This window comes from Heliangelus exortis, chromosome 7, assembly GCF_036169615.1.
Source record: "Heliangelus exortis chromosome 7, bHelExo1.hap1, whole genome shotgun sequence".
Classification (NCBI taxonomy): domain Eukaryota; kingdom Metazoa; phylum Chordata; class Aves; order Apodiformes; family Trochilidae; genus Heliangelus; species Heliangelus exortis.
The window spans coordinates 30,417,249-30,441,204 of record NC_092428.1 but is presented as its reverse complement, the minus strand read 5'-3'; the positions used below and the strand labels follow the sequence as shown (position 1 = coordinate 30,441,204).

Below are 23,956 nucleotides of genomic sequence, written 5' to 3'. Positions count from 1 at the left end.
GAGAAAAAAACCCCACGCTTTTAAGTTAATAGTATAATAAGAGGTTTTATGCTGCAGAATACAGGGAATTGTGTGGGATTTATATCTGAGATTTGGGAAATAAAACCTCCTTTATGTACTTTCTTAAACCTCTAAAAAAAAAAAATTAACACCTTCTCTGGGTTCCATCATTGCCACCCACAGGGTCTCAGCTGAAAACAAACCAAAACAAACCTTAAAAAATATCTTCAAAGACAAAGCCGCCTTCTTTTTTTAATTTAGTAAATGCCAAACATTTTGGCCACAGCTAATTTGGGGGTTCAGGTGCTCTAATAATGTGTGTTTTCCATAAGGCTGCTGACTATGCAGTCATTAGAGCGATGACATTTTGTACCAGCTGAGAAGGTTGACAGGGCCATGACCTTTTGTGACATGTGTTGATCTGTTCCTTAGTCTTCCTTTGTGGGCATCCCCTAAATTTTGCTTTTTTTGTGTGTTTGTGTGTGTGTTTGTTTTTTATTTTTTTTTTTTTTCGAGGTGCTTTTATTGTTACTATTTCTTGTTTTAGTGACTCAGAATATTGAAAAAGCTGTATACAGAGTTAACAGGACGTGGAATTGTGGCTTTGCATTCCTTTGATGGTAGTGGGAAGCACTACCTCTTGTCTCTTAGCTAGATGTAATTTTAGTTGTAATCATTTTTTGCGGAGTATCAGGTTTAGTTATGTACTTTAGCTCAAGCAGTACAGGACATGAATCTAGTTAAATGAGTACTTTAGCACAAGCAGTTTACGTGCAGTATACATCCAAGATGTCTTGCATCAAGGTGCTTTACTTCTGGTTATCTGCAGTCAAGCTGATCTCTGAAGTTGCAGGGCTGGTGGAGCTGCCAAGGTGGGCATCCTCCTGGAGCAGAGGTGGTGGAGAAACACCAGGGTACTGCTTCCCATTTGTCAGGAAAAAAAAGCAAATTCACCCAGGGTTCTCTTGATACCTTTTTTATTTTATTCTGCAGGAGTAAAACTTTTCTCAGGTGCTTTTATAAAAATACTGGACTTGTTGAGCTCTGGGTCTCATCTATAACCATTAGATAGTACTCTAGTACATATTTACACTGAAGGTGGTATCTTGAGCCTTTTCAAATCATAATGTCAATATTGATGTCACGAGTGCTCACGAAGGGCTGGATCCTGAGCAGGGTTGTTACTGGTCCTGTGCTTCCTGCTTTAAGCAGTGATGGTAAAATCTGAGGTTCTTGAGCAGTGTGAGCCGCAAGAGAACCTGTAGGAATTAGTCTGGGGGCTCTCAGCTCTCAAATCATCTTACATCAAGTGTTTACGTAGACGTTTTGTTGTGTTTTGCTTTTTCTTTTCCCCCATGGGATATAAAGACTTTCTGCTTTTAAATTTTTTTTTTTTTCCCCTTTCCCCCCCCCCCTATATGCAAGGCCTTGACACTGGCCTTGGAGCACCCACTCCCCTGGCCTGGTGCAATAACAATGTGTTTCACTTCTTTTAATTTAGGTCAGATTTCCAAAGGACTAATTTAAGCTTGCCACCAGGGACAGCCTCATTCTGTGTCCTGTGAAAAACAAGGGGATGTTCATCAAAATGGCTTTAAATGTGTGTTTGGGAGGCAGCAGTGAAGGAGGGAGCCCTTTTGTAGTGGGTGATGTGTGCTTATGGTGGGCTCTGACCTGAGCTGTGAGTTGTCATTTGGGTTTTAATTCAGTCACAGCTATTTGCTGTTTGTGACATCCACTATAAACCTGTTCAATGCAGCACCCAGAGCAATTTTTTTTAAGAGTTTTGCATAATAGGAACAATCTACCTTGATCTTTGTTAAAATATTGGCAGTGCTTAAAGGTTCACATCACCTGTGGTCCCAGTGGTCAGCACAGTCCACTCAGACTCCTTTTTTTTTAGCCATCATCACCTGCCTGGGTTGGTGGGTGCTTCTGAGATGCTTCTTGGGCTCCCAGGGAGCAGGCAGGAAGGGAGGTGGAGGGATGCTTTGGTGGTGAGACCTCCTCTGTCCCCTGGGGTGTCCCCAGGGCTCCTCTCTGTGTTTTGGAAGCTGCAGGGCTGGTTGGGCTGCCAAAGTGGGCATCCTCGTGGAGCAGAGGTGATGGAGAAGCACCAGGGTAGGAAAAAAAGGCAAATTCACCCAGGATTCCCTTGGTACCTTTTTTATTTTATTCTACAAGAGCAGTGGCTTTGATATCTGCAAGTTATGATTAACAACTGAAACTGATTAGTTAAATCCAAGGGTTGGTTGTTGGGGGTTTTTTTGTCTTTTTTTTTTTTTTTTTTTTTTTTTAAGGAACGACAATTTTCAAAGCCCATTATGGAGGAATGTGACATTCCCAGGGCTCAGTGAGGGCTGGATGCTCTTTCAGAGATCTGGTTCAGTAAGTTATTTGGCCCAGTACAGGAATTGCTAGCTGAGATTCTGGGGAATTTCTAGAAGCAGCCAGATTAAATCAGTTTTAATGTGTCCATTCTGTGTTGCAAATCCATAGACCCTCAGCAGAGAGATGGTCCTGAGCTGCAGACTAATTTGGCACTGGGTGGGTTGTTACTTACTGAGGTGTTGATGGGGTACTGGGAGTTGGTACCAGTTCAGCATGGCAACTCTTTTGCAGAACAGAGCAAATAATTGCAAAATTTCAGGCTTAGCTGCCTTATTTTACAATTACAACTTTTGGAAAAAACGAAAATGTTAAATTTTAGGATTTTAATTCTTTTAGTGACTTTTAAAAATTATTTCTTGGAGCCAGATTTTCAAAGATGTTGCCTTGTGGGAGTTTTTAACTTTTTGTTTTTTTAAAAAAAAACAACTGCTTGTACAGATAAAACCCCAAACCAGCCACCAACTCCAATGGCTGCATAGTTTTCTAATCTTGAAATATTTCTCCCTTGGCAGGCAACTTGCAACAAATTTCAGAGTATGCTAATTTTTTTTTTTTTTTGTTACAGTCAAGTTACAAACCTTTGAAAGCTGAATTTACAATGAAAATGCTGACAGCTCCAGTTATGCAAGACTGTGTATGCATGAGATGATGGACTATTGTGGTGTTTTAATAATAACCATAGCATAGCTCTTAATGAACGTATTTCTATATCCAGCTTCCCAGCTTCAGTAGAAATCATCACTTGCCTTTATATAAAAGCATTCAAAGATGAGAATTTTCTTAGAATGACTGTTTAGTTTAGGAATAGATGGGAGTGTTAGAAAAATACTTGACTGTCCTGGTTCCTGTCATTAATAGAGCTAGATTCCTTACCAGAAGGGTCAGATTTTTAAGTGTTAAACATTCGTGATTCCTAAAGGGTGAAGCTTTAGAGTGCAAGTGGAGATATTCTTCACAGCAACATTCCTTAGCAATATAAATCTGTGTTTTCACGAGAACCATCACCCACTTCAGCAAGTTCTGTCTTGCCTGTTTGTAATAGTGCACCTGGTTTAATTAGAAGAGAAAATTCATTTTGGTGTAGTTAAACAACTGCAAAATTTGTGCTGAAAAGACATCAGGAACCCAAAGCAGGTCTGAAATGAAGAGTCTGGGGGGACTGAGGGTTTGGTGCCCTGGCTGGGCATGCTGAGCTCCATCACATCTGATTTTGGTGTCTGTGGGAAATTGGATAGTACTGGCTTTGGCATGGAACCTGACAGGGTAAAACTAACCTTACAGCAATTTGGGGACTGACTTGAAAATCAGAATTTTGCATGTAGGTTGAGCACAATGTACTGTGCATCTGTGGCATTTGGTATTTTTTGGTGGTGGAAATCTGGCACAGTGTTGACCCCCAAATCCGAGGTGGAGTCTTGTAGTACTGAGGACTAAACTGGCTTTTACACGGGAAGAGAAGTTGGAGCAGCTTTGAAAGCAGGCAAATCTTAAATAAAGACCAGATTTTCAAGAGTGCAGGAGCCAGCAGCTCCTGTTGTAATGAGGAAATGTGTGCTGGGAGCGCCGACCTGCTCTGGGAGTTTGGCCCTTTGGGTTTCAACTGGAGTTGGGAACAGCAGCAAAATATTCTGCAAGAGGGGTAAATATTAATGTAGAATTATAAAAAAACAAATTTTGAATAGCTTCTACTCTGTTTAACAATTACATATAATTCCAGGGTATCCTATCCCATCTATTAATTATCACTGCTGGGTTTTTTTAGGTTTGTTTTTCCTGGATTTACTTGTGACTATCAGAGTGGTCAGCACCTGGTCTAGAGAGGTGTCTCATGGGCTTCATTTTCTGCTGGGTGAGATCCTTTTGCTGCTTGTCACCATGCAAATGACATTATCTGTATTAAAAAGAGGGAAAGAAAAGCAAACTTAAGTTCTAGCTGAACTGTACCGTGCTGCTTCCTTCGCTTGCTGTGCTATTCTTACTTTAATTGTATTTTTAAAGTGACTGTAAGTGAAAGCATTTGGTGAACCTCAGCAAAGCTGAGGAGTTGGGAGATCTGACCTACTTTCCTTCTCCTCCTTGCATGCTGTTGCAAGCTGTAATTATTGCTTTGCCTCCCCCGCAAAAGAACTGGCTCATGAGTTTGGGCCATGAACTGGTGTCGGGCAGCCTTGCAAAGCTCCTGACAGTACCAAAGCCACAAGAACCAAGAGGAGGAGAGAATTCCTTTGTGTTGTGAGGGTTTACTGGGAAGGGGGTTGGAAGGGAGAAAAGGGAGGATGAGAAGCTCATATTTTGGCCGTTTATTTTATTTTTTTTTGCCTCCTCGCTTTTAATAAGTTTCTGTTTTGAAAGGAGATTTGTGACGTGGGAGTTACCACCTCAGGCTTTCTCCTGGGGTTGTTGTCTGTGCTGGGGTTGTTTCTAAATGTGGTTTGGAGTTGGATGCTGTGGCTGGACATTCTTTACCAGCCTGTACTGACCAGGACGGGTTTGTAGGAGCTTAAATTGTAGTCGGATGGATCAAAGCACCACGCTGCAGTTTTAGTTTTGCACATAATAAAAAGCTGGGGTGTTGAAAAAAAAATTAAGCCTCTTGATACCTTTCCTCTGGGATGGCCTCCATGGGTGCATGGGGTAGAGGTGAGCTGCTGGGCAGCAAGGGGAATGTGCTTTTGTGGGACTTGCTTTGCAGGTTTATAAACTGCTTTTCTCAGTGTCTCTGGTGTTGTGATGTGGAATTTCTTTCCAGGAAAGCAAGATGGTTGCTAGTTCTGAATGTCACCCAGCAGCTCTTCAAAAAAAGGATTTCAAAACCCCAGGTTGAGCTTTGAGCAATTCTTCAACTTGGCTCTAAGAAACATAGCTTAATATGTAATAATAGTAATAATAAAAAAATAACCCTTTGTAGATAGGACCAAGATACAGCTGGTATTGTTTCCTCACCAGGGGAGCAGGGGTATTTCAGACGTGCAAGATGAACGTGGAGGCTCTGTAATAGATCTGCAGCACACCCTGTTCAGTAATAGCCCTTCTCCTAACAGCTCAGAAGCACCTGAACCATCTTCCATCAATGTGGCAAAGTTCCCAGGAGCCTCTGAGTGAGGATGGAGGTGTCTGCAAGGTAAAAATAATCCTTGTAAATGGTTGTGGGCCACTTGGAAGTGCAGATGGCCATCCTAGCTTCAACTTCAGGGCCTGTTCTGCTGCTTCTTCCTTGTCCCCAGGTACTACTGGTGGCTCCTGTGTGGAGCTGGGATTAAATGAGTTCTGATGCCTATTGACTAAATGTTTTTCTCCATTTAAAGGGAGCCTGGGATGCTCTGAAGTGTTTGGAGAGTATCCTACCATTTGTATGCACTGTGGATAGCACATAGCGAAGTGCTGAGGGGATGTTCTGGGGCTATTGTTTCCAGTGACTGGTTTCAAATCCCACTTTAGGAAGTGGGGGAAGATGAATTTCAGGGGAAAGAGGCAAGATGAGACTTCCAGATGAGCTGCTAAAATTAGGAGGATTTGTTTAGTCAAGTAAAACTGTACAAAAGAGAACTGCTGACTTGCTTATAGGGCACCCAAAATGATGTTCTGTGCATCCAGAACTAATGCTCAAACATGAAATTGTGCAATTTTTAACTTCACAGTTATACTTTATTTCTTTTGCATGTTGAGTAGCAATTGTCCCGAGCATGGCCTTTGGGGGAAAAAAAGGTGGTGTTTTTATGTTTGGATTTTTGCTAGGTTCTGTTATGTTTTTACACTGCTCTTGAAATGCAGTTAAAGAACCTGAAATAAAGTTACAGGTTGGAATAGATGAAAGAATGTACTAAACCCAAGGAAAGCCTTCTGCAACTAAATAAATATACTCATATCTTTTCCCAGAGCTACAAATCTTTCATGGACCCTTTCCAAAAGCAGATTTTTATGCTACATTGGACAATAAGAGCTGGTTAAATTGCTCTGCCACTTGGTTATGTGCAGCATCCAGTCAGGAAGATTTGATATTCTGCTGTTGCTGAAAGTAGAAATGAGAAAATGATCCTAGTCTTGGATTCTGTTTTTTAGAGGGAGAAGGCTAATTTTATTTTTTTTTTTCAGCTTTTTATTTGAGGTTCTGGCAAAAGGTAATATATTTCCCCTTTGTGTTGTATAATAGATTACATGAGAAGACTCTTCTGTAATGAGTTTGAGGAGCAGTTAATTATTTTTGAGATTGTGTTACATGTGTGTTGGGTTTGGATTGTACTCCCCAGCACACTCAGCACAGAGACTGTCACTGGCACCTCGGGCAGATGATGGAGCTTGTGGCTTGAACAGAAATCATCCAGATCTGGTGCCTGGAACCAAAGGCTTGAATCCTGAGGTTCGCCTGAAGTTTCTCAGCTTACTGTTGAAATTATAAAAGGCAGCACAATAATTCAAGAGGTTTTGGCCTGGCAGTTCAAGGCTGGGGAGTGTTTTCTACCTTCCTGGTTAAAAAGAAAGATGCTTTGCTCTTTCTTGCCCTGTATTTGGGGATCAAGATCTGCATGAAGAAGTCGTCGTCCAGTAAGGAGCAGACCACGAAGAATGGGGACAAACAGGAAGAAATTGCAGGGCAGTTCCCAGCAGCAGGAGGTGGCCTTGCTGGTCTCTCTGCTGTTTACTTAAAACTTGGCATGCTCCAAGTCCTCCCTGGCTTGGCTTCCAGAGGCACAAAGCACACAGCCAAGCCCATCAGCGGGTGATACTCAGCAGTTTTGACGCACACTGCGTGGTTGTGCTGCCATAACTCAACAATCACAGCTATAAAAGACAGGTAGGAGCAAGCAGGCTACAGATTGTAGGAATTTTTAATATCCTCACGAAGCCTAGACTAGTACAATTGTATTTTTTATTTATTTTTTTGAGGAGTCATATTCCTTTAAGCATGGGCCGAGCCACGTCAGCTTCACTGCTTTGCAGCCATCAAACCATGCTGAAAGAGTTCCTGAATCTCACCCCATGTTAATCAATGTCCTGATGAACCTCCTGAGGTTTGCCCCTGCTGCTCTGTCTGTTCTTCTGAGGCCCTTGTATCTGTAGCCAGGGCTAGATGCTGCTTGGGGTAGTTATCTTGAGGAGCTGGAGGTCCATGGTTACTCATGTGGGGATAACACACAGAACTTTTGTCTTGGCCAGAAGGTCCTGCAAGTGGTGAAACTCTTTGCTGCTCACCAGAATTACTTATTTTTCTAAGTCTTCAAAGCTGAGGGAAAACTTAGTGCAGTGTAATATTTTCCCTTACCCATGATGACATTGGCATGGGTTTCAATTGGAGGAGATTCACTTATTTTTATGGTCTTAGTATATGTAATGCTCAGTAGGAGTTGACATGATGCTGGAGGTCCATGCTCTAGCAGATCAGTGTGGCTGGAAGCTTTCTGCTTGCTAGGGTACCAGCCACTGGTATGTGGCAACATATACTTTGTTTTACCATTGTTTATTTCCAGGGCAAAGGAATTCTTCCTGTTCATCAATATTTTTTTCTTTTTTTAACTTTTGAGGGGTCTGTTTTCATCTCCTGTACCCACCAAATTACTAGGTCCTCATACAATAAGGAGAGCATGGTTAAAGAAGGTGCCAGGAAAAAAATATCTCAATTTATTTTGGAGAACATGGTGCTTCATGCTTCGTGTGGAAGATGTTGCTTTTAAAGAGAGAAGCCTGGGAGCTTTTTCTAAAGGAAAAAAAGCAAAAGCTTAAAATCTGACACATTTTTTTGCATTTATAACAATCACATATAACTCCTGTTCTTTAGTGCTGTTTGAAGTTTTCCTACAAGGCCTAAATGTTTTTTTTGTCAGGTTTTAACTATTAATGTTCTAATACATTGAGGAAGGGGGAGAATGTCTTGTGCTCTCAGGGTGTTGTTCATAGCAACAAAGAATTTTTTTTAATTTTTTTTTTTTTTTTTTTAATTTTTTTTGGGTGTGTTTTAAAATTCTAGAAGGAACTTCAGTAACTTGAAAAGTATTTTATCAGAACAGAGAGGCTTCCTGATTATGGCTGGCAGAGGCTGAGCCTGGCATAGCTGGCAGCTCCCTGATGGAAACTCAGAACAAATAAGACAGCGGGAATCCAGTGACTTTTGAGAAGCAGATGGATAAATTTCAAACACTATTTTGTCCTCCCCCTTTGTATAAGGAGTTGTGCTTAGCTTTTGTGGCTGTGGTTTGCTGGTAGTCACTGTGGCCAGGAATGACTCTTGAAAGCAGTGGCCATTTCTTTGTTGGTTGAGTTTACCCATCATCAGAAGACATGGAGTTACTCTTAGGATTAACTTGCCAACTCAGATTGAAGTGGCCATCAGTTTATGGCTGGGAGGTGGGAGGGAAGGCTGCAGACCTGACTGATGATAATCTGGGCTTCCTGATCCCTCAGAGGCTATTTCTTGGAGAGACCATATAAAAGCTTGGGTTCAGCTCAAAGTCATAGGGCCCAGAGCTATTCTGCTTCAGGCATAACTCAATATCCCATCCCCTGCTGCTTGTCCAGCATGGTCTTGCTGAATCTTCCTTGATAACAAGAAAAAAAGGGAAAGGGGGGAGAGAAGCAGGAGTGATGGTGTTCCCCATGAAGACATTTAGTTTTGCAATGAGCCTCTTGGATTCTTGACAGGTCAGGTCCCTTGACCTTTCTGGGCATGCTGTGGTGAGTGTTTAGTTATTTACTAAAGCCTTTTGAAGGGAAAGTGGCTTGATGGGGTCTGAGGCTTTTGTGTTACAGAGAGTTGTGTGAGAATCTTTGCCGGGGTTAGCCATTAGCTGATTGTTTAATTATTTGGCTCTGTAACTAAGTAACTAAATGCCTTGAGCCTTAAGATAAGCAGCTCTTTGTTAACGTTTTAATAAACGGGGGCAAATAAAAATAATTTAAAACTTAAGGAAGTATAAATCTCTCATTTCAGTGACTGAGTCCTGAATAGAAGCGTGATTTGGAATATAATTACCTATCTCCTAATCATCTGAAACAGAGCATTCAGAATGTCCCCAGTCCTCTTGAGGACACCGCTGGAGGTTTTTACACATGCTGGAGGTTTTTACACGTGGTTGTGTCACCTGTTTGCTTTTTAAGGGCTGGTAGACAAGTGTTAGGTCAGGTTCTGCACCTTTGCAGTAGGAAATTGTGCCACAATTATAGGATTTGCAGGAGAAAGGCACCCTGTGTTGCCTTCCTCACCCAGGGAGGGGCTGGTTTACAGGTTCCTAGGGATGCCTGAGGGTTATGGTTTCCGAGCAGGGCTTCAGAGAGGGCCAGAGGAGCATGGATGTGATACCAGATCATCAGCCCTTGCTTGGTGGTGTGGGCTCTGCAGTGCTATCTCCTCCTCCTCCTCCCATCTGGATATTTTCACAATGGGAAAATTCCAGAGGATGCTGCTGAGAAGATGGGAAGCTGGGTACCAGTGTGGGCCAAGCTATCTTACAGCTTTATTTCTCTGCTGTGCTCAAAAGTTGGGGAAGCAGGGAGATAATACTGATGCCAGCCTCAGGAGAACCTTTGGTTTGATGGTCCAGCCTGCACATGAGTGCAAAATTTGTCCCCAGATCTCAGAGCAGGGTAAAAATCCTTGCACGGTGTCCTGGGGAGGGAGTTCACTTTGCAGCTTGAGGTTGTTTATGTGCAGCCTGGAATTTTTATTTTTTAAGTTTCAACTGGTTGATTTTTGCAGTGAAGCTGTTGGGCGGCTTTGTGCCTCAGAATCCCACCTGTTCTCTGTTTGCTTTTGGACAGCATTTCAAACCCACACTGGAAAAAGTTTTTATAGGCAAACATTATAAAAAGTGACAGTCTTAAGTGCTGCTACATTCAAGTTTGGCAACACAATGGCTTACCTGAAATAACTCACTGTTTCCAAACATGACTTCATTATTTCATGACAACACTTGTGCTGTATCTTCCCTGATTCTCTGGAAAGAAAGGCATGGAACAGGATAATATTTACCAAATGCTACTACCTGTTTGGTACTTGTTTGTCATCACTATCCTACCAGTTTTCCTTGTGAAAGGGATAATTGACTCTTCTCGAGTTTGGATTTGGATTTGTGTTGAAGGACTCACTGTAAATATGGGAATAATAATTTAAAAAGAGATGAAATCATGTACAGAAGGGAGAAAATTGTTTTCCTTGTAATTGTGTGCAAACAACCCAGCTACTCAGGAGGACTCTGCAGCCTGTGTGAGCTTTCTGTGATGTTCCTGGGGCTCTTCAGGGAGAGCCTCCAGTGCAGTTCAAGGAGGGTTGAGTTATTTTCACCCATGGTGGCTTTTAAAAAGCTTAAACAAAGACATTTTTAAAGGCTCCTGTACATTGTTGGCACAGTGAAAACTCTGTTAAAAGAAATTTTCTGTGCCAGTAGAGCATTACAAAGAAGTCTTAAACTTCAAAGTGAATTAGCTAGCTGGCTTCAGCTGCTTATTTTAAAAATAATTCGACAGTGGAATCTGAACTTATTAAAAATAGCCAGCAGACACAAATATACTTGTTACTGTTAGAAAATATATGTAGAAAGGAGCCCATCATCCTCCTGGAACTGAGATTTCTAGAAGCATAGTGTAGTGCTCAGTGAACCACCTGCCTTGCAGATCTGTGGGGATATGACTGTATCAGCAAGACTGAATTAGTTTGCAAGGAGGATAAAACACTGTTGTGGGTTGTTCTACACTTTGGGAAGGAACTTTGCATGCTAGCAAGTTTAGAGACTTTGTTATAAAATCAAAATCCAAGAATCTTTACAGTCCACATCATTAGTCTCATTGGGATGGTTTTATGTACTTCTCCCTGCTACCATCTTGGTGTGATGCATGTGTTGGACCTGTTGTTTGAAAAACCATGTTTGCCCTAGGGAAAAAAACAAGGAGGAGCATGATTTCAGGATGATTGGGAGTTAATATTGGGCACACAGTTTCCAAGTGCATCAGGATAACCCAATATTGAGTGTCCCACTGGGGTGGTACTCATAGATTGTCTCCTTGGATCATCCAGTCCAACTACCAGCTTCTTGCAGAACCACCTAAAACTCAACTACTGGCAGAGCTCCAGCATTTCCAAACTCCCACTCACAGGCTAGCTTGGATGTGTTGCTCATTTCAGACTTCTTTGTTGGAGGTGCCATACCAAAATGACAACTCTGTGCCCCAAGGATGAGGAACGTGGCTTTCAGGGTTTCAGTGTTCTTGGAAGTGAGGGTGTACACCCAGGAGTCACCTGTTCTAATATTCCCTGAGACTCCCAAACAAGCAGAGAGAGAGGTGTGTGTTATTTATGTATATGAGAAGCAGCCCATGGTTGGTGCCTCGTGGAGAAGGAGGCTTGAGGGGAGTAGCTGGCTGGGGTACCCATCCTCCTGAGCTCCCTTGCTGCCTTGTCATGCTGGCCTTGGTGAGGCCAAAAATGCTGGTGGGAGTGGGATAGTGGGGCTGTGGGGAGAAATCAGTTGCAAAAGTGGTCCAGAGGAGAGCCATGAAGATGATGAGAGGGCTGGAGGACCTCTTCTACAAGGACAGCCTGAGAGTTGGGGTTGCTCAGCCTGGAGAAGGGAAGGCTCCAGGGAAACTCCATAGTGGCCTTCTGGTACCTGAAGGCACTACAGGAAAGCTGGGGAGGGACTTTTTATAAGGAGATGGAGTGATAGGACGAGGAGGACAGGACAGTTAAACTGGAACAAGGGAAGATTTAGGTTGGACATCAGGAAATTCTTCACTTTGAGGCTAGTGAGACCCTGGCTCAGGTTTCCCAGAGAAGCTGTGGCTGCCCCATCCCTGGCAGTGTTCAAGGCCAGGTTGGATGGGGCTTGGAGCAACCTGGTCCTAGAGGGAGGTGTCCTTTCCTATGGCAGGGCAGCTGGAACTAAATGATCTTTTAAGGTTCCTTCCATCCCAAACCAGTCTATGATTCTTTACTGGGCATGGTCCAACTGTGTCACAAATGTGGTAGGGGAAATCCTTCCACCCTGTGCCCAACAGTCACAAGTGCCCAGGGCTGTGGTTCCTTTTCCTCTGCTGAAAGCCAGGCTTGTAAGGGGTTATGAAGTCCCAGTAATTATAGGCAAATGTAATTTTCCAAGGATGATTTTTTTTTTAAATTTTTTTTTTTTTTTTTGGTAAAAGATTGTGGTTTAACATTCTTCTTGTTACTTAATTACAAAAGAGGACTGATGGATGAGCCATTTTGTTTTGAACACTGTGACTTTGAAAGCTTCACTTGTGTTCCTGCTGTGCTCTTCTTGGGAGAGGCTGTGAAATGAGAAATTTAAGCAAAGAAACTGAAGGAAAAAGTTGCTGTCACTGGGAGCAGAGTTGGCAGTGTAGAAGACAATTAAATGTAGAGACTTTGGGAAAAGTTATCATATATGCTGTGATGGGAACTCATGTTTATTAGCTTAGCTGGTGAAGGGTTTTTTGCCTTTTCTTCCAGCACAGCTCTTTTCAAGTTTGTTTGGGTTTATTTCTTTTTTTAAAGCAACTTACAAAACCAGCTGAGGGAAGATAAATATTTGTTTCAACCCTAGACACCAATGCTAAGGTAGAAAACTCAATTTGCTTGAATTTGCTTCATGAATTCTTCCTGGCACCTCCAAGTTCTCCCAAGCCCCCCGGGTCAGCAGCACTCATCTCCCCAGGGTTGGCTCCCTGTGAGCAGCAAGAAGAGTTGTGCCTTCAGTGGCACTTGAGACACTGATCAACAGGGATTGAGCTTTGTTTGTGCTGAACTTCTTGAAAATAAAACCCATCCCATACCTGCATGTGGTTCAGTTTTGCCGGGCTAGTCCTGATGCAGCTTTTCTTATTGAACGTAACGATGTCTGGGGATGAAAAGGGCCCTCACTGACTTTTGTTGGCAATTCTCTCCTTTTCCTCCTTTCTCCTGTTTCCTCCTTTCCTCCCACCTTCGCAGAGCCACCAATCAAATACCAAATCTCTCAGCCTGATGTCTATTCAGCACTCCCAGGAGAACCGCTTGAGTTGCGCTGTCAGTTGAAAGACGCCGTCATGATCAGTTGGACTAAGGATGGGGTCCCTCTGGGGCCTGACAATAGGACAGTGATTATTGGGGAATACTTACAAATTAAGGATGCTGCACCCAGAGATTCGGGCCTCTATGCTTGCACTGCTGTTAGGACCCTAGACAGTGATACTCTGTACTTCATTGTAAATGTTACAGGTGAGTGAGTTAAACGTAGGTGGTGGTTTTTTCTTTTTTTTTTTTTTTTTGCATGTAGAAGCTATGAAATATGATATAAAGACATATTGTGATGTAAGATGAAATAAAGCAGTCGGGCACAGTGAGTTGAGCTGAATTCTGTAGTTACTTCAGATTGTTTGGGTTTTTTTTTCCCCTCTTGTCCTGACCCTGCAATGGGCTCAGTTTGTGTATATTCCCTTTTACTTCCTGGGATCTATAGTGATTAACAGCTGCTGAATAGCTCTCTGCTTTATGACACTGTGACAGGATTAAATTATGCTGTCTCTTATGATAAAGCCAGTAAAGGAATACAAGTTTTTTTTCCTCTGCAGCAGAGGAGGAAAATGGGTGTTCTCCATCCTTTAAGTTTAGAGATGAAATCATCCTGGAGGCACTCAGTTCTGTTCAACTGAGTATCTGTAAGAAAGTACAAATTCTAAGGGAAAAAGATTTTTGTAGGTAGCAAGCTCCCCTTGGAGACTTTGTAGCATTTCAGCATTGTTAGCTAGCTTTGTTAGAATTTTGTAAGAACAACACATTTTGTGGCTGGATTTTCTTTTTCTATGGCTTCTGCTCAACTAACAACATCAGTTCTAGATAATCTAAGATGTAGCATGTTGGTTTACTTGTCTGTAAAGCCAGGCTGCTTTAAAGACTTGATTATTTTTAATGTGCAGATGCTCTTTCCTCTGGGGATGATGAAGATGACAATGATGGGTCCGAGGACTTTGTGAATGACAGCAACCAGATGAGTAAGTAACAGCCATCTGCCAGAAGTCACTAGCAAGATCCACGTGGAAAATAATGTCCTCTCTTTTGCTCTCCTGCCTTCAGAGCTTCTTGATTGTTAACTGCATGGGCTGTCAAATTGGGATTTCTTTGTCCTCCTCCATTTTCTGTCTCGCGTAGTTCATAACTTGGAAAAGAAAAAGAGAAATAAACAACTATTCTTCTGAACATGCTTTTACTGGTCTGTACTTTCTTTCTCCCTTCTTGCTAGCTTTTCTGCAGTTTCCTTTCTTCCTGAAGTGAAATTCAGTCCTTGTCTGGTTTAGACTCTTGGATGAACTAACTGTCCCTGGACCTGAGCTGAAATTTAACAGATGAAACAAAAGTCCAGCTCACTTTGTTAAGAGGTGGTATGGAAACTTTAAAATAAAATTAAGTTGTAATGAGACAAATCCTTCAGTCCTTGATCTTGGCAGGAATCTCCCCAGGGAGAATGAATTTGGAGACAAGGAGGACCTCAAGGTTGGTGTGGGGTTTTTTTTTTGTGGGTTTTTTGTTTTGTTTTGTAAAGGAAGCAACCCAGCACTAAACCCACATTTTCTGTTACTTATGCATGATGAAAATGGGCTAAGAGAGTCTTAAACCTATCTGAATGTTAAACTTCAGTCCCTTTAGAGCATTTGGAATGCTGTTAATAGGCTCTAAATAGAGCAGTTTCTAAGGAAACAAAAAAAAAAGTAGTAGTAAAATCCATACTGGCTCCTTTTGCGCCTGTGCACTGCTGCAAAATCCCAACAGTGGGTTGCTATCAAAGCAATAACACAGAGAAATCCTGCCTGTGAGTTGCCAACCTCAGTAGCTAGGTAGGATATTTCCTCTTCAGTCTGGTTAGTAATTGCAGCAATACTGTATGCCTGAAACCCTTGTTTGGATGATAAAGTTACACGCCTGATTTAGGGTCCTTCTAGTTAATTAATGTTGTATATGACTGCCCCTGCTCTGAAGCTGTGAAACATTAGATGCTATTTAAAATGATATAAGTTCTTAGCTGCCTGTTTGGCCTCTGCCATCTGTTAGTGTGATTAACCCACTCTGATTCACAGGTGCAGCTTGAAGTGGTTGAGATGGAGCAGCTGGAGGCTGCTGGGACAAAGGCATGCCGTGACAAAGACAATTGGTGGCTTTGGAAGAGGGACACTGCTTTTAAAAGAAATTTTCTGGGTGAAAACCACCAACCCAGGCAATGCTACTGTTGCCCTGGAAAGGATTGGTGGGTAGGGAAATCCTCCTAGGAAACATCCCTGTGACTCTTGTCATTTTAGAGCTTTATTGGTGTTGGTCAGAAAAAATACTGGCAATGTTTTTGGTGTGTTTGTGAAAATCTTGTGCTGCTAAGCCATGCTGATGGCTTTGGAGAATCACTGTGGGCACAATTTTGGAAGTGCACATGCAAGGAAAAAAGAAAAGGGCCTGGTCACAATTACCTTATAACATCAAGGTAATAATCCCTGCTCTTCCATGTAACCTGGAGAAATACCTTGTGGTGTCCTCTGTAACACCAGTGATGTTCTTGCAGTGTGAGCTATCACTTTAAGCTCCTGTTAATCAATCTTGATTCAGTTGCTGGTGAAAGGCCATTAATAATTTCCATCTGCCAAAGGCTGGGGTGTGTGTTTTAGCAGGGGTCAGTCACACTTTCCCTGCTCCAAATGAAAGGCTTCTCCAGAGTGTAAATGTTTAAACAGCTTGGATGGTGGGGAGAGCAGTGGAGAAGGGAGGAAACTGCAAGAAGACAGATTGCTCCTGAGCAGAGCATTGCACAAACAAGTCCTCATGCTAGATTGCTCTTTACAAGGCTCCCACAAAGCTGCTGGAGTTTCTTGCAGGCTGCAGATGGGCTCGGGGAGCAGCGCAGGCTTCATCCTGGTGTCTGAGCCAGGGGGGAGAGCTGGAAGCAGAAGAACAATCGTGGCATCACATCTTTGCAAGGAGTCTGTTTTCAATGAGAAGTTGCATCATAGTAACTCAGTTGGATTAATGCAACGTTGCTGGAAGAGGGTTGTGATTTGGCAAGATCAGAGCTGTATGAAAGTTAGGGGTGGGACCTTTGCAAAGCACTGAGGCTTCCAGATCTACTGTCTTCAAAGCCTTCCCATCAGTATTATTTGCCATTCTCCTTCTAGGTCTTCTGTTGAGTCCAAAAGGCCACTTCTAGTCTAAAGAAGTTGCAAGGCAGATTGAGAAGTGGACAATGAGTTGAGTAGTTCAAGTGCACCCTGAGAGCACCCATGTGTAATGGCCAAGTGTTCTTGATCACCTTCTCCTGCCTGCATGAGGCAGAGCCTGGGGAAGTCCAAGACCTCACCAGACTCCCTGGGTTGCTTTTCTGTAAGAGAAGAAGTCTTTTAAGTGTTTCCTGAATCCTGGTTTGAGCTTTGCAGATCTAAAACAATTTAACTGATAATTTACATACAAATTACAGCTGTGATCATTAAGGATAAGCAATGGAAATTGGCCTGGCTATGCCTTCACTGATGGAAACAAAAGGCCATAGTCTTCAAAGGTTGTTGCTTTTTGATGAAACAATTCTGATAAAGTCCAGCTGTTCTGGCATGTTAATTATGATGTGATGAGGCAGGAAATGGCTGTAGTGCCTTCCACAGGAAACTGAACCTTGGCATTCTCATTCCTGCATATTTAAAACTAAAAGCAAACCTTTTTGGAGGGGGGTTTTATTTAGGAGTGTGAGTATCCTTTTAAGCTTTCTTATTTTCTTTGCCTCCCTTACAAATGTTTTGTTTCAGAGGCCAAGGTTTTGAAATGCAGGCAGAGAGTCTGTTCAGGAAATCTAAGCCTGATTTTCAAGGCTGCCTGGAAAATACAACAGCTCCTGAAGTCAGCAGAGGATATAAGGGGCTCGGTAGCTGTGAGGAGCTCTCAGGAGAAGGGGACACACATGTCCACGTCTGCCTTTGACCACGTGCCCCGTGTGGATTTTTCAGCAAAAGGCATGCAGAACAGATTGCTCCCTGCCTTTGGTGTCCTTCTAGCTTGACAGATATTTTAACTGTCTGAAAAAAACCACTGTGGTAGATTTGTTCCAGACTGCATCCTGAATAGCTTTTTATTACTTCCAGCTTTTGTTGAAGGGATTAGTGCTCGTGGGGAAGGTGCAGGATTGGTTCCACTGCAGAACAGTCCCCTCTCACCATGAAATGGCTTTGTTGGCAACTCAGTTTTTTCCCTTCTTTGCCTTGAAGAGGTGCTTCAGCTTGGTGTTGGAGGGCCACCTCCAGCAACTTTGATCTGGGACTTGCTTTTACAAAGCTAAGGGCTGATCCTCTTCAGTTCTTACTGGCAGTAGTGCAAAATAGATTATTGGTGCTTGTCGTCTCATCCTCATTATGATTTTGAGAGGTAGCCCTAATTTAAGGGATTTCCCTAATCCTGGCATGGGGCTGGCAAGGCATCAGCTGTTGTGATAGTTGCACCGAGGTCCAGCAACAGCAATTTATTCTGGGGGACCCCTGGGTAGCCCTGAAGATGTTGTGATTCTGCCTTAAATTCTAGTCAGGCAACTGGAAGCTTTATGGCTTTTTTTCCTTATCACCCTTTAAACAATTCTGGGCCAAGCGATGGTAAATTGGCACCAAGAACAAAAAAGTATCTAAATATGATCCACATGCTGTTCTTTTCATGCCTTGAAGATTTTCAGAAAAAGGATGAAACAAGGTTCAAATTCATCAAATCCTGTAGAATGGAAACCTACTGAAGGGAACAGCAAAAATTGGATGTTGCCTAGAAGTGTTCTTTAATTAAAGGTCAAATTCAATAGTACTGAAAAACCTTTGGAGGGAGCGGGGGTTTGATGTGGTCATTTCAGACATGATATTGCTTGCTCGAAGTGCTTGTCAGGCAGGCTTGGAGCTGACAACCTTTGCATTTCTTTGTATTAGATAAGTCCAAATAAAAATCGAGGCATCCTGAAGTGAAGTGGTCCCCTGGGCTGCCTAATTTCAATTTCACATGCAGGAGATTTGCCTGATTAGATGTAATGCATTGGCAGCCGAGTGCAGTGTGGGTCAGCAGGATATTTTCTTCACTAATGAGAGCTCTAAAAGCAATCAGGAATTCCCACCCTTCTCCTGCTGCTTGTTGCTGTGGTGTGTTGGAGTCTGCCCTGGTGTGCTGGGAATTTTTTACTATTGGTGCTACCTACTCTAACCTGACCTATCAGTGAAGATGGGATGTGATGGGCAGGGTCTGGAAGATGTAGGTGTGTGATGTATGTACTCATTAACTACATTGACTATGTTGCTTTTAGTGAATTTGGGTGTTTTTCACCTCAAACAGAAGCAATAAAAGGTGTTTTTGAATTTTGGTAATTTAATCAATAAGGAGAAATGCTGGGCATGAATTGGATCAGTCATGTTAAGGAAGCAGAAAATGAGTGTGAGTGTTACAGCTTGAGGAATGAGATGATCTTTAAGGTTCCTTCCAACCCAAACCATTCTCTGAATCTCCACCGCCTTTTTCACATTCCCCTTGAGCACCCTGAGGATCTGCTGATAAATGGTGCTGCTACCTAATGAGAAATGGTACCTAATGAAAAATGTCTTGAAGTGTTTTTAGATGGCACTTTCAACATGTGATGCCCTCGTGTTTTTCTCCCAAATTCTGTGATTCAGGAGCATTGCAGGTTATGCTGACATGAGGGATGTGCAAGGGAAATCTTTACAAGCCAGAGTCCTTTCTCCCATCCCGGGAAGTTTCCCTCTCTCCTCTTTCCATGGCTCAGAACTGAGCTGCTTCTGCCTTGCTTGCTAGCATCCTCCTGGCTTTTTCCCTGCTCCCACCTCTTCCACAGAGGAAAGATTTTCACCCAATGCATTTGTTGTCTATGAGGCTTATTAGAGAACATCTTTTCTGGGAGCAGAGATTTTTTTTTTTAAGAGGGTGAGGACTGATGAAAAGGGAAGTTGTAGGCAAGAGAAGCAGCTCAGGAGCTGCCACTGTATTTCAGTAGATATGTGGCTGCAGGAAGCAGCCTTTTAGGACAACTCTTGATAACTGGACCAACTTAGATGCCTTTTGCCCAGACTGCAACCTCTTGGGAGCTTCCACAGAGCTTGGCCTCTCCATCCTGTGTAGGACAGGGCAGCAATGCTGTGGGTGACTGTAGAGCTCAGAGGTTGGGCTTGTCCAGCCAAAGTGTTCAAGGTTTTTATGCTCTATAGGTGTAAGAAGGTGCATGTGAGGGACATGATGAGAAGCGACAAAGCTGCAAGGTTGCTGTTGCCCATTTGGGGACAAATCTGGGAACTCTGCTCGTGGTACCATTACAGTGGTTTTGGATGGTTGATTGGCTTTGGCCTGCCAGTTTATTTTGACTTTGTTGGAGCTGTGGGCAAGCCCCAGTATTGGTCACCTTGCATAGCCTTGTGAAAGACTTTATGGTTGGACTTGATGATCCTAAAGGTCTTTTCCAATGAAATTAAATGAGTCTATGATTCCATGTTTAGTGATCCAGAGAAAATAGTCTTCTAATAGATCAGTACTGACATGTAATTCCACCTTTGCCTGGTCTACTTTAATGTAATTTGGTCTTTGAATGTAATTAAAGTCTTCTGTTTTCAAATGTGAACCTGGTTTTAGCAAATAACGTTAGCAGTGATTTTCCTTGCATCCTTAATTCACTTTAGTCTGTATAACAATTTCTCAGTGTAGCAGTTAAGTTTTCAATAGTTACCTGATTTTCTGTTTTGATTACATGCACAAATTTGCTTTGCTTTTCTACTTCATTAATTTTACAGTAATTGCCACTTTGGGCAAAAAGAAAAAATAAAATCACTTATCGTTCTTAGCATCATTACAGGACTTTCTTTTGGAATGTTTTCTTTATACTGAGAGAGACGTTGTTAAAGGATTTATTCCTGTATTTTCTATCCAGCTGTATTTTTATTTAGAGAGGGGGGTGGCAGGATCTCTGAGTTTGCCCTAATTGTAAGAACTACTATAAATATTTGAGGAACGGAAGAGTTTATTTATAGTGGACTGTTAGGCTGCTAATGAAGGAAATGAAACAGGGCTGAGAGAAAGTTATTTTTCTGGACCCCTCTAGTCCTAAAAATTCCACACTAATCTGATTTGTTCCAGGAAAACTCCATTGTAAAAGAAATTAATGCTTCCTACCGTTAAAAAGATCTTGAATCTTTAACTTTTAAAAAACTGTTATGGTGAGACGAGATGTCATGAAGATGCTGGGGTAAAGTGTTGCCTATATCCAGGGTATGGGATAGCCTTGGATATGGAGCTGTCTTCCCAAGCTTGGAGGTTTTTTTTGAATGGTAAAAGCAGATTGAGTAATTGTTTGCTGTTCTGGTATGATTGAGAACCTGGACAAGAAAGGGCTTTTTCATTGAGTGGGCACAAGAAGGAGCAAGGAAGAGCCAGGATAGCCCTGCCAGGAGCTGGCAGAAGTGATTCCTCCAGTAAATTTAGGCTCAGAGAGACATTCTTGTTTGTGCCACTGTGTTGGACATCTGTGGTTCCTTCAGGGCTCCTTCAGGGCTCCTTCTGGAGAGTGGGAGATCCCTGCAAAATGATGAGTGCTATTGCTGAGTTTTGCTGGGTCTCCACTTGTAAATATATTTGGGTGGTCTTGGTGATGGTGACAGCACAGCTCACATTGCTGTGGTACACTCTGAGTTTTACCAGGCATGTTTGTCCCCCTTCTAACAGATGGAGAAAGGTTCAGGGTGAGGCTTCCAAGAGTTCTTCTGGCTTGGTCTGTCTGGCTTCAGAGCCCAGGGATGAGAATTCAGAGCTTGCTGAGCACTCACAATAACTTGAGGTCACAATCATCTGATCATGAGCCTGCTGAAAACTCGGTCCCACTCTCTTACTTGACATACAAGCAAAGGGTATCTGTGGTTAATTATTGGAATTTTGTCATAAATTATGTACTCCAGGGTGCAGATGGAGCTGTTTGCACAACTCTGGTCACCATTTGTGGCACATGATTTCCAGATGCGGACTCTTTCTAGACCTCTCTGGCTCTGCTCAGCTGGATACTTGCAGTCTCAATGTCCATGGAAGGGCTGGGCAGGGAGCTCAGTTCCCCAGTTCTGATGTTTCTGGCCATATCTCTTTCGAACAGGGGCACCATATTGGACACATACAGACAAAATGGAGAAGAGGTTACACGCGGTGCCAGCGGCCAACACTGTCAAGTTTCGTTGCCCGGCGATGGGAAACCCAACCCCAACCATGAGATGGCTGAAAAATGGGAAAGAGTTTAAACAAGAGCATCGCATTGGTGGATATAAGGTACGTTCTTGGGATGTGATTTTGCAATTTCTGTTCCTGACCAAGGCTGTTAAAAAAGCAGAACAACTTGCTGAAATCAACAGAAAATCTTTTAATGGCCTTGGATCAAACGTAGAAGCAAAAAGAAGCAATTGTTTTCTTCTGGGGAAGGGTGTGTGGTTTCTTTGGAGGTTACTGAGCACTAATTCTATATTTTTATTTTTATTTTTTTCTCAAGTTCAGGCTGGCAGCATAGCAGTGCAGCTAAGGGATTATTTGTAGAGTCTTATTTGGGAAACTAAAGACTGACTTTGCAAAGCAGAGTTAAGCCTGTTTTGCTTGATATATTTTCAGCTGCATTGTTAAAAACACAACCGTCCACTCTTTTGATTGTAGACAGCTTAATAAAGGAAGGGTTGGGCGTCCAAAGTTATTGTTTTCTGTAGAGTTTATGGTCTGTGAAGCTGAAATGGGAAGCAGAATTTGAGGGAAAGTCACTGCAATTACTCACAAGAGTTTGTTTGAATTTTAAACAGCTTCAGATGAGATGTTTCATTCTAAATTGGTGGTTACTGATTAAGAGAGAGTTTTAGGGAGGCCAGTGAGCTCTGTGGGTTGCTGCACGGACCTTTAACCTCCTGGTATCTGCCTAGATCAGGTCAGGAGTCAGGATTCGGTCATCTTAGCCCGCTCCTCACAGGGAATGGGAATGTGTGACTTTCTGATGGGAAACTTAAGTTCAAGCAATCCCCCTGCTCTCCTGCCCCGTGTTACCATCCATAACCTCTTCTGCAGACCTTCTGTCCAGGGCTTTCTCACCCACCCAACACCTCAGCAGCTTCTCTCCCAAGATGAGAAATTTCTGCATTAGTCACCTCGTGTCACAGTTTAGAACTTCTGAGGAGCTCCGAGCAATTTGTAATGGTAATTAAGGCAGAAGTTAAATGACTTTTCCAGATGATGGAGTAAGCTCAAGGCCCAGTCCTGGTGGCCACTTGGCCACTGTACCCCAGGGGTTGCAGTGGTTTTGGGGTGCTGCATTTTGTGATACCTTGATGGAGCCAGGATGGATATTTCTTGGTGTGCAAACCCAGATCTTGTTTGGTACAAAATCCCCACATGTTTTCCAGTGCAGAGGAGGACAGGTCATGGTCTACTTTCCTTACTCACAAGATTTACTGTAGAAAGTGTCAATTTTTCCACCATTTGTGTTAGCAGAGAGCGAAGCCCAGAAAATCTCCCCACATGAGCACTAATTACCCAAGTAGACTTTTCCATCTATGTTTGCTTACACCATAAATTACTGTTGCTTATGAGTGTACACCTGGCAACACCTTCTGCCTTTCATAACACCAGGGAGTGTTAACGAATTGGCTCCAATTCAGTGATTTTCACCTTTCTCAGTACTTTTTTAAAAACAAACAAGCAAAAAAAGTGCCAATTAAAAAAAAAAAAACAAAAAACAACCCCCCCAAAAAATGAATCCTACAAATAATAGTAACTCTTTCGGTGCTAAATGATACATGATTTGAACACTTTACATCTCGTGAAGGAGAAATTGTGATACCATTGAAATAATCAAGGAAAATATGTCTTGCAAAGCAGGATGGAGATGCCTGACCTCTGGTTTAGGGGGGTGATCTTTGGTGGGTCTGTCAGCTCCATGCTGCCACTGCTCACCTCTGTTAGGGGTCTGGGTGAGCTCATTTAGAGTTGTGCCCATTAAGTGGCACAAATTAAATTTTTATTCACGTGTATTAAACGTATACAATTTCCTAGGTATGTATGTATTCTGGGAAGAAACCACAGATGCCTGTTTCTAAAGCCAGCTGGGTAATGAAGTATATACCTATAATTCTTAATCATAACTTCTAAGATCTCTTTAGTCTAAAGGGCAAAAAAAGTGGGGACACAGCTGTGGATTTTAAACATTCTTTATGCTCAGAAATACATCAACTTTTAAATGATTTGGTGGCATTTAGTGAGCATTTTTGTTTTGCTTACCAAATCTATGTGTCTTCTCGATTCTATGTTATGAATAACCATAAAGTTAACTTAAAAAGTGAAGATGGAGGCTTGTTTGCAATGAATGGGTATTAAAGAAGGAGGTGTCCAGGACTTCTGTTAGAAGAGCTTATTGAAAATCATTCTAGAATAAAAACTGTATTTTCTTGGCACCTCTGTACTGACAAAACTTTGTAATGCAGAAATCCTCAGGAAGAACAGTCTTTCCATGTTGGTCCATGTCCACCTAGGTATCACAGCAGGGCATAATTCTTGTGCTTGTCTTGAATCTGGATGTAGCTACATGTGCAGAATTTCTGCTGG

General features: G+C 42.4%; 1 protein-coding gene across 19 annotated transcripts in view; it reads left to right on the top strand.

Annotated features, from left to right (window-relative positions):
• The window catches only part of FGFR2 (fibroblast growth factor receptor 2), an 85,455-nt gene that overhangs the window by 7,479 nt on the left and 54,020 nt on the right, over window positions 1-23,956 (top strand). For 11 of the 19 annotated variants that reach the window (XM_071749561.1, XM_071749560.1, XM_071749559.1 and 8 more), the window contains exons 3-5: window positions 13,304-13,570; window positions 14,269-14,343; window positions 21,480-21,649. In XM_071749561.1, coding sequence (XP_071605662.1) covers window positions 13,304-13,570; window positions 14,269-14,343; window positions 21,480-21,649 — 512 coding nt within the window. The remainder of the gene's footprint in view (window positions 1-13,303; window positions 13,571-14,268; window positions 14,344-21,479; window positions 21,650-23,956) is intronic. The other 8 variants (XM_071749574.1, XM_071749573.1, XM_071749567.1 and 5 more) reach the window with 2 other exon arrangements.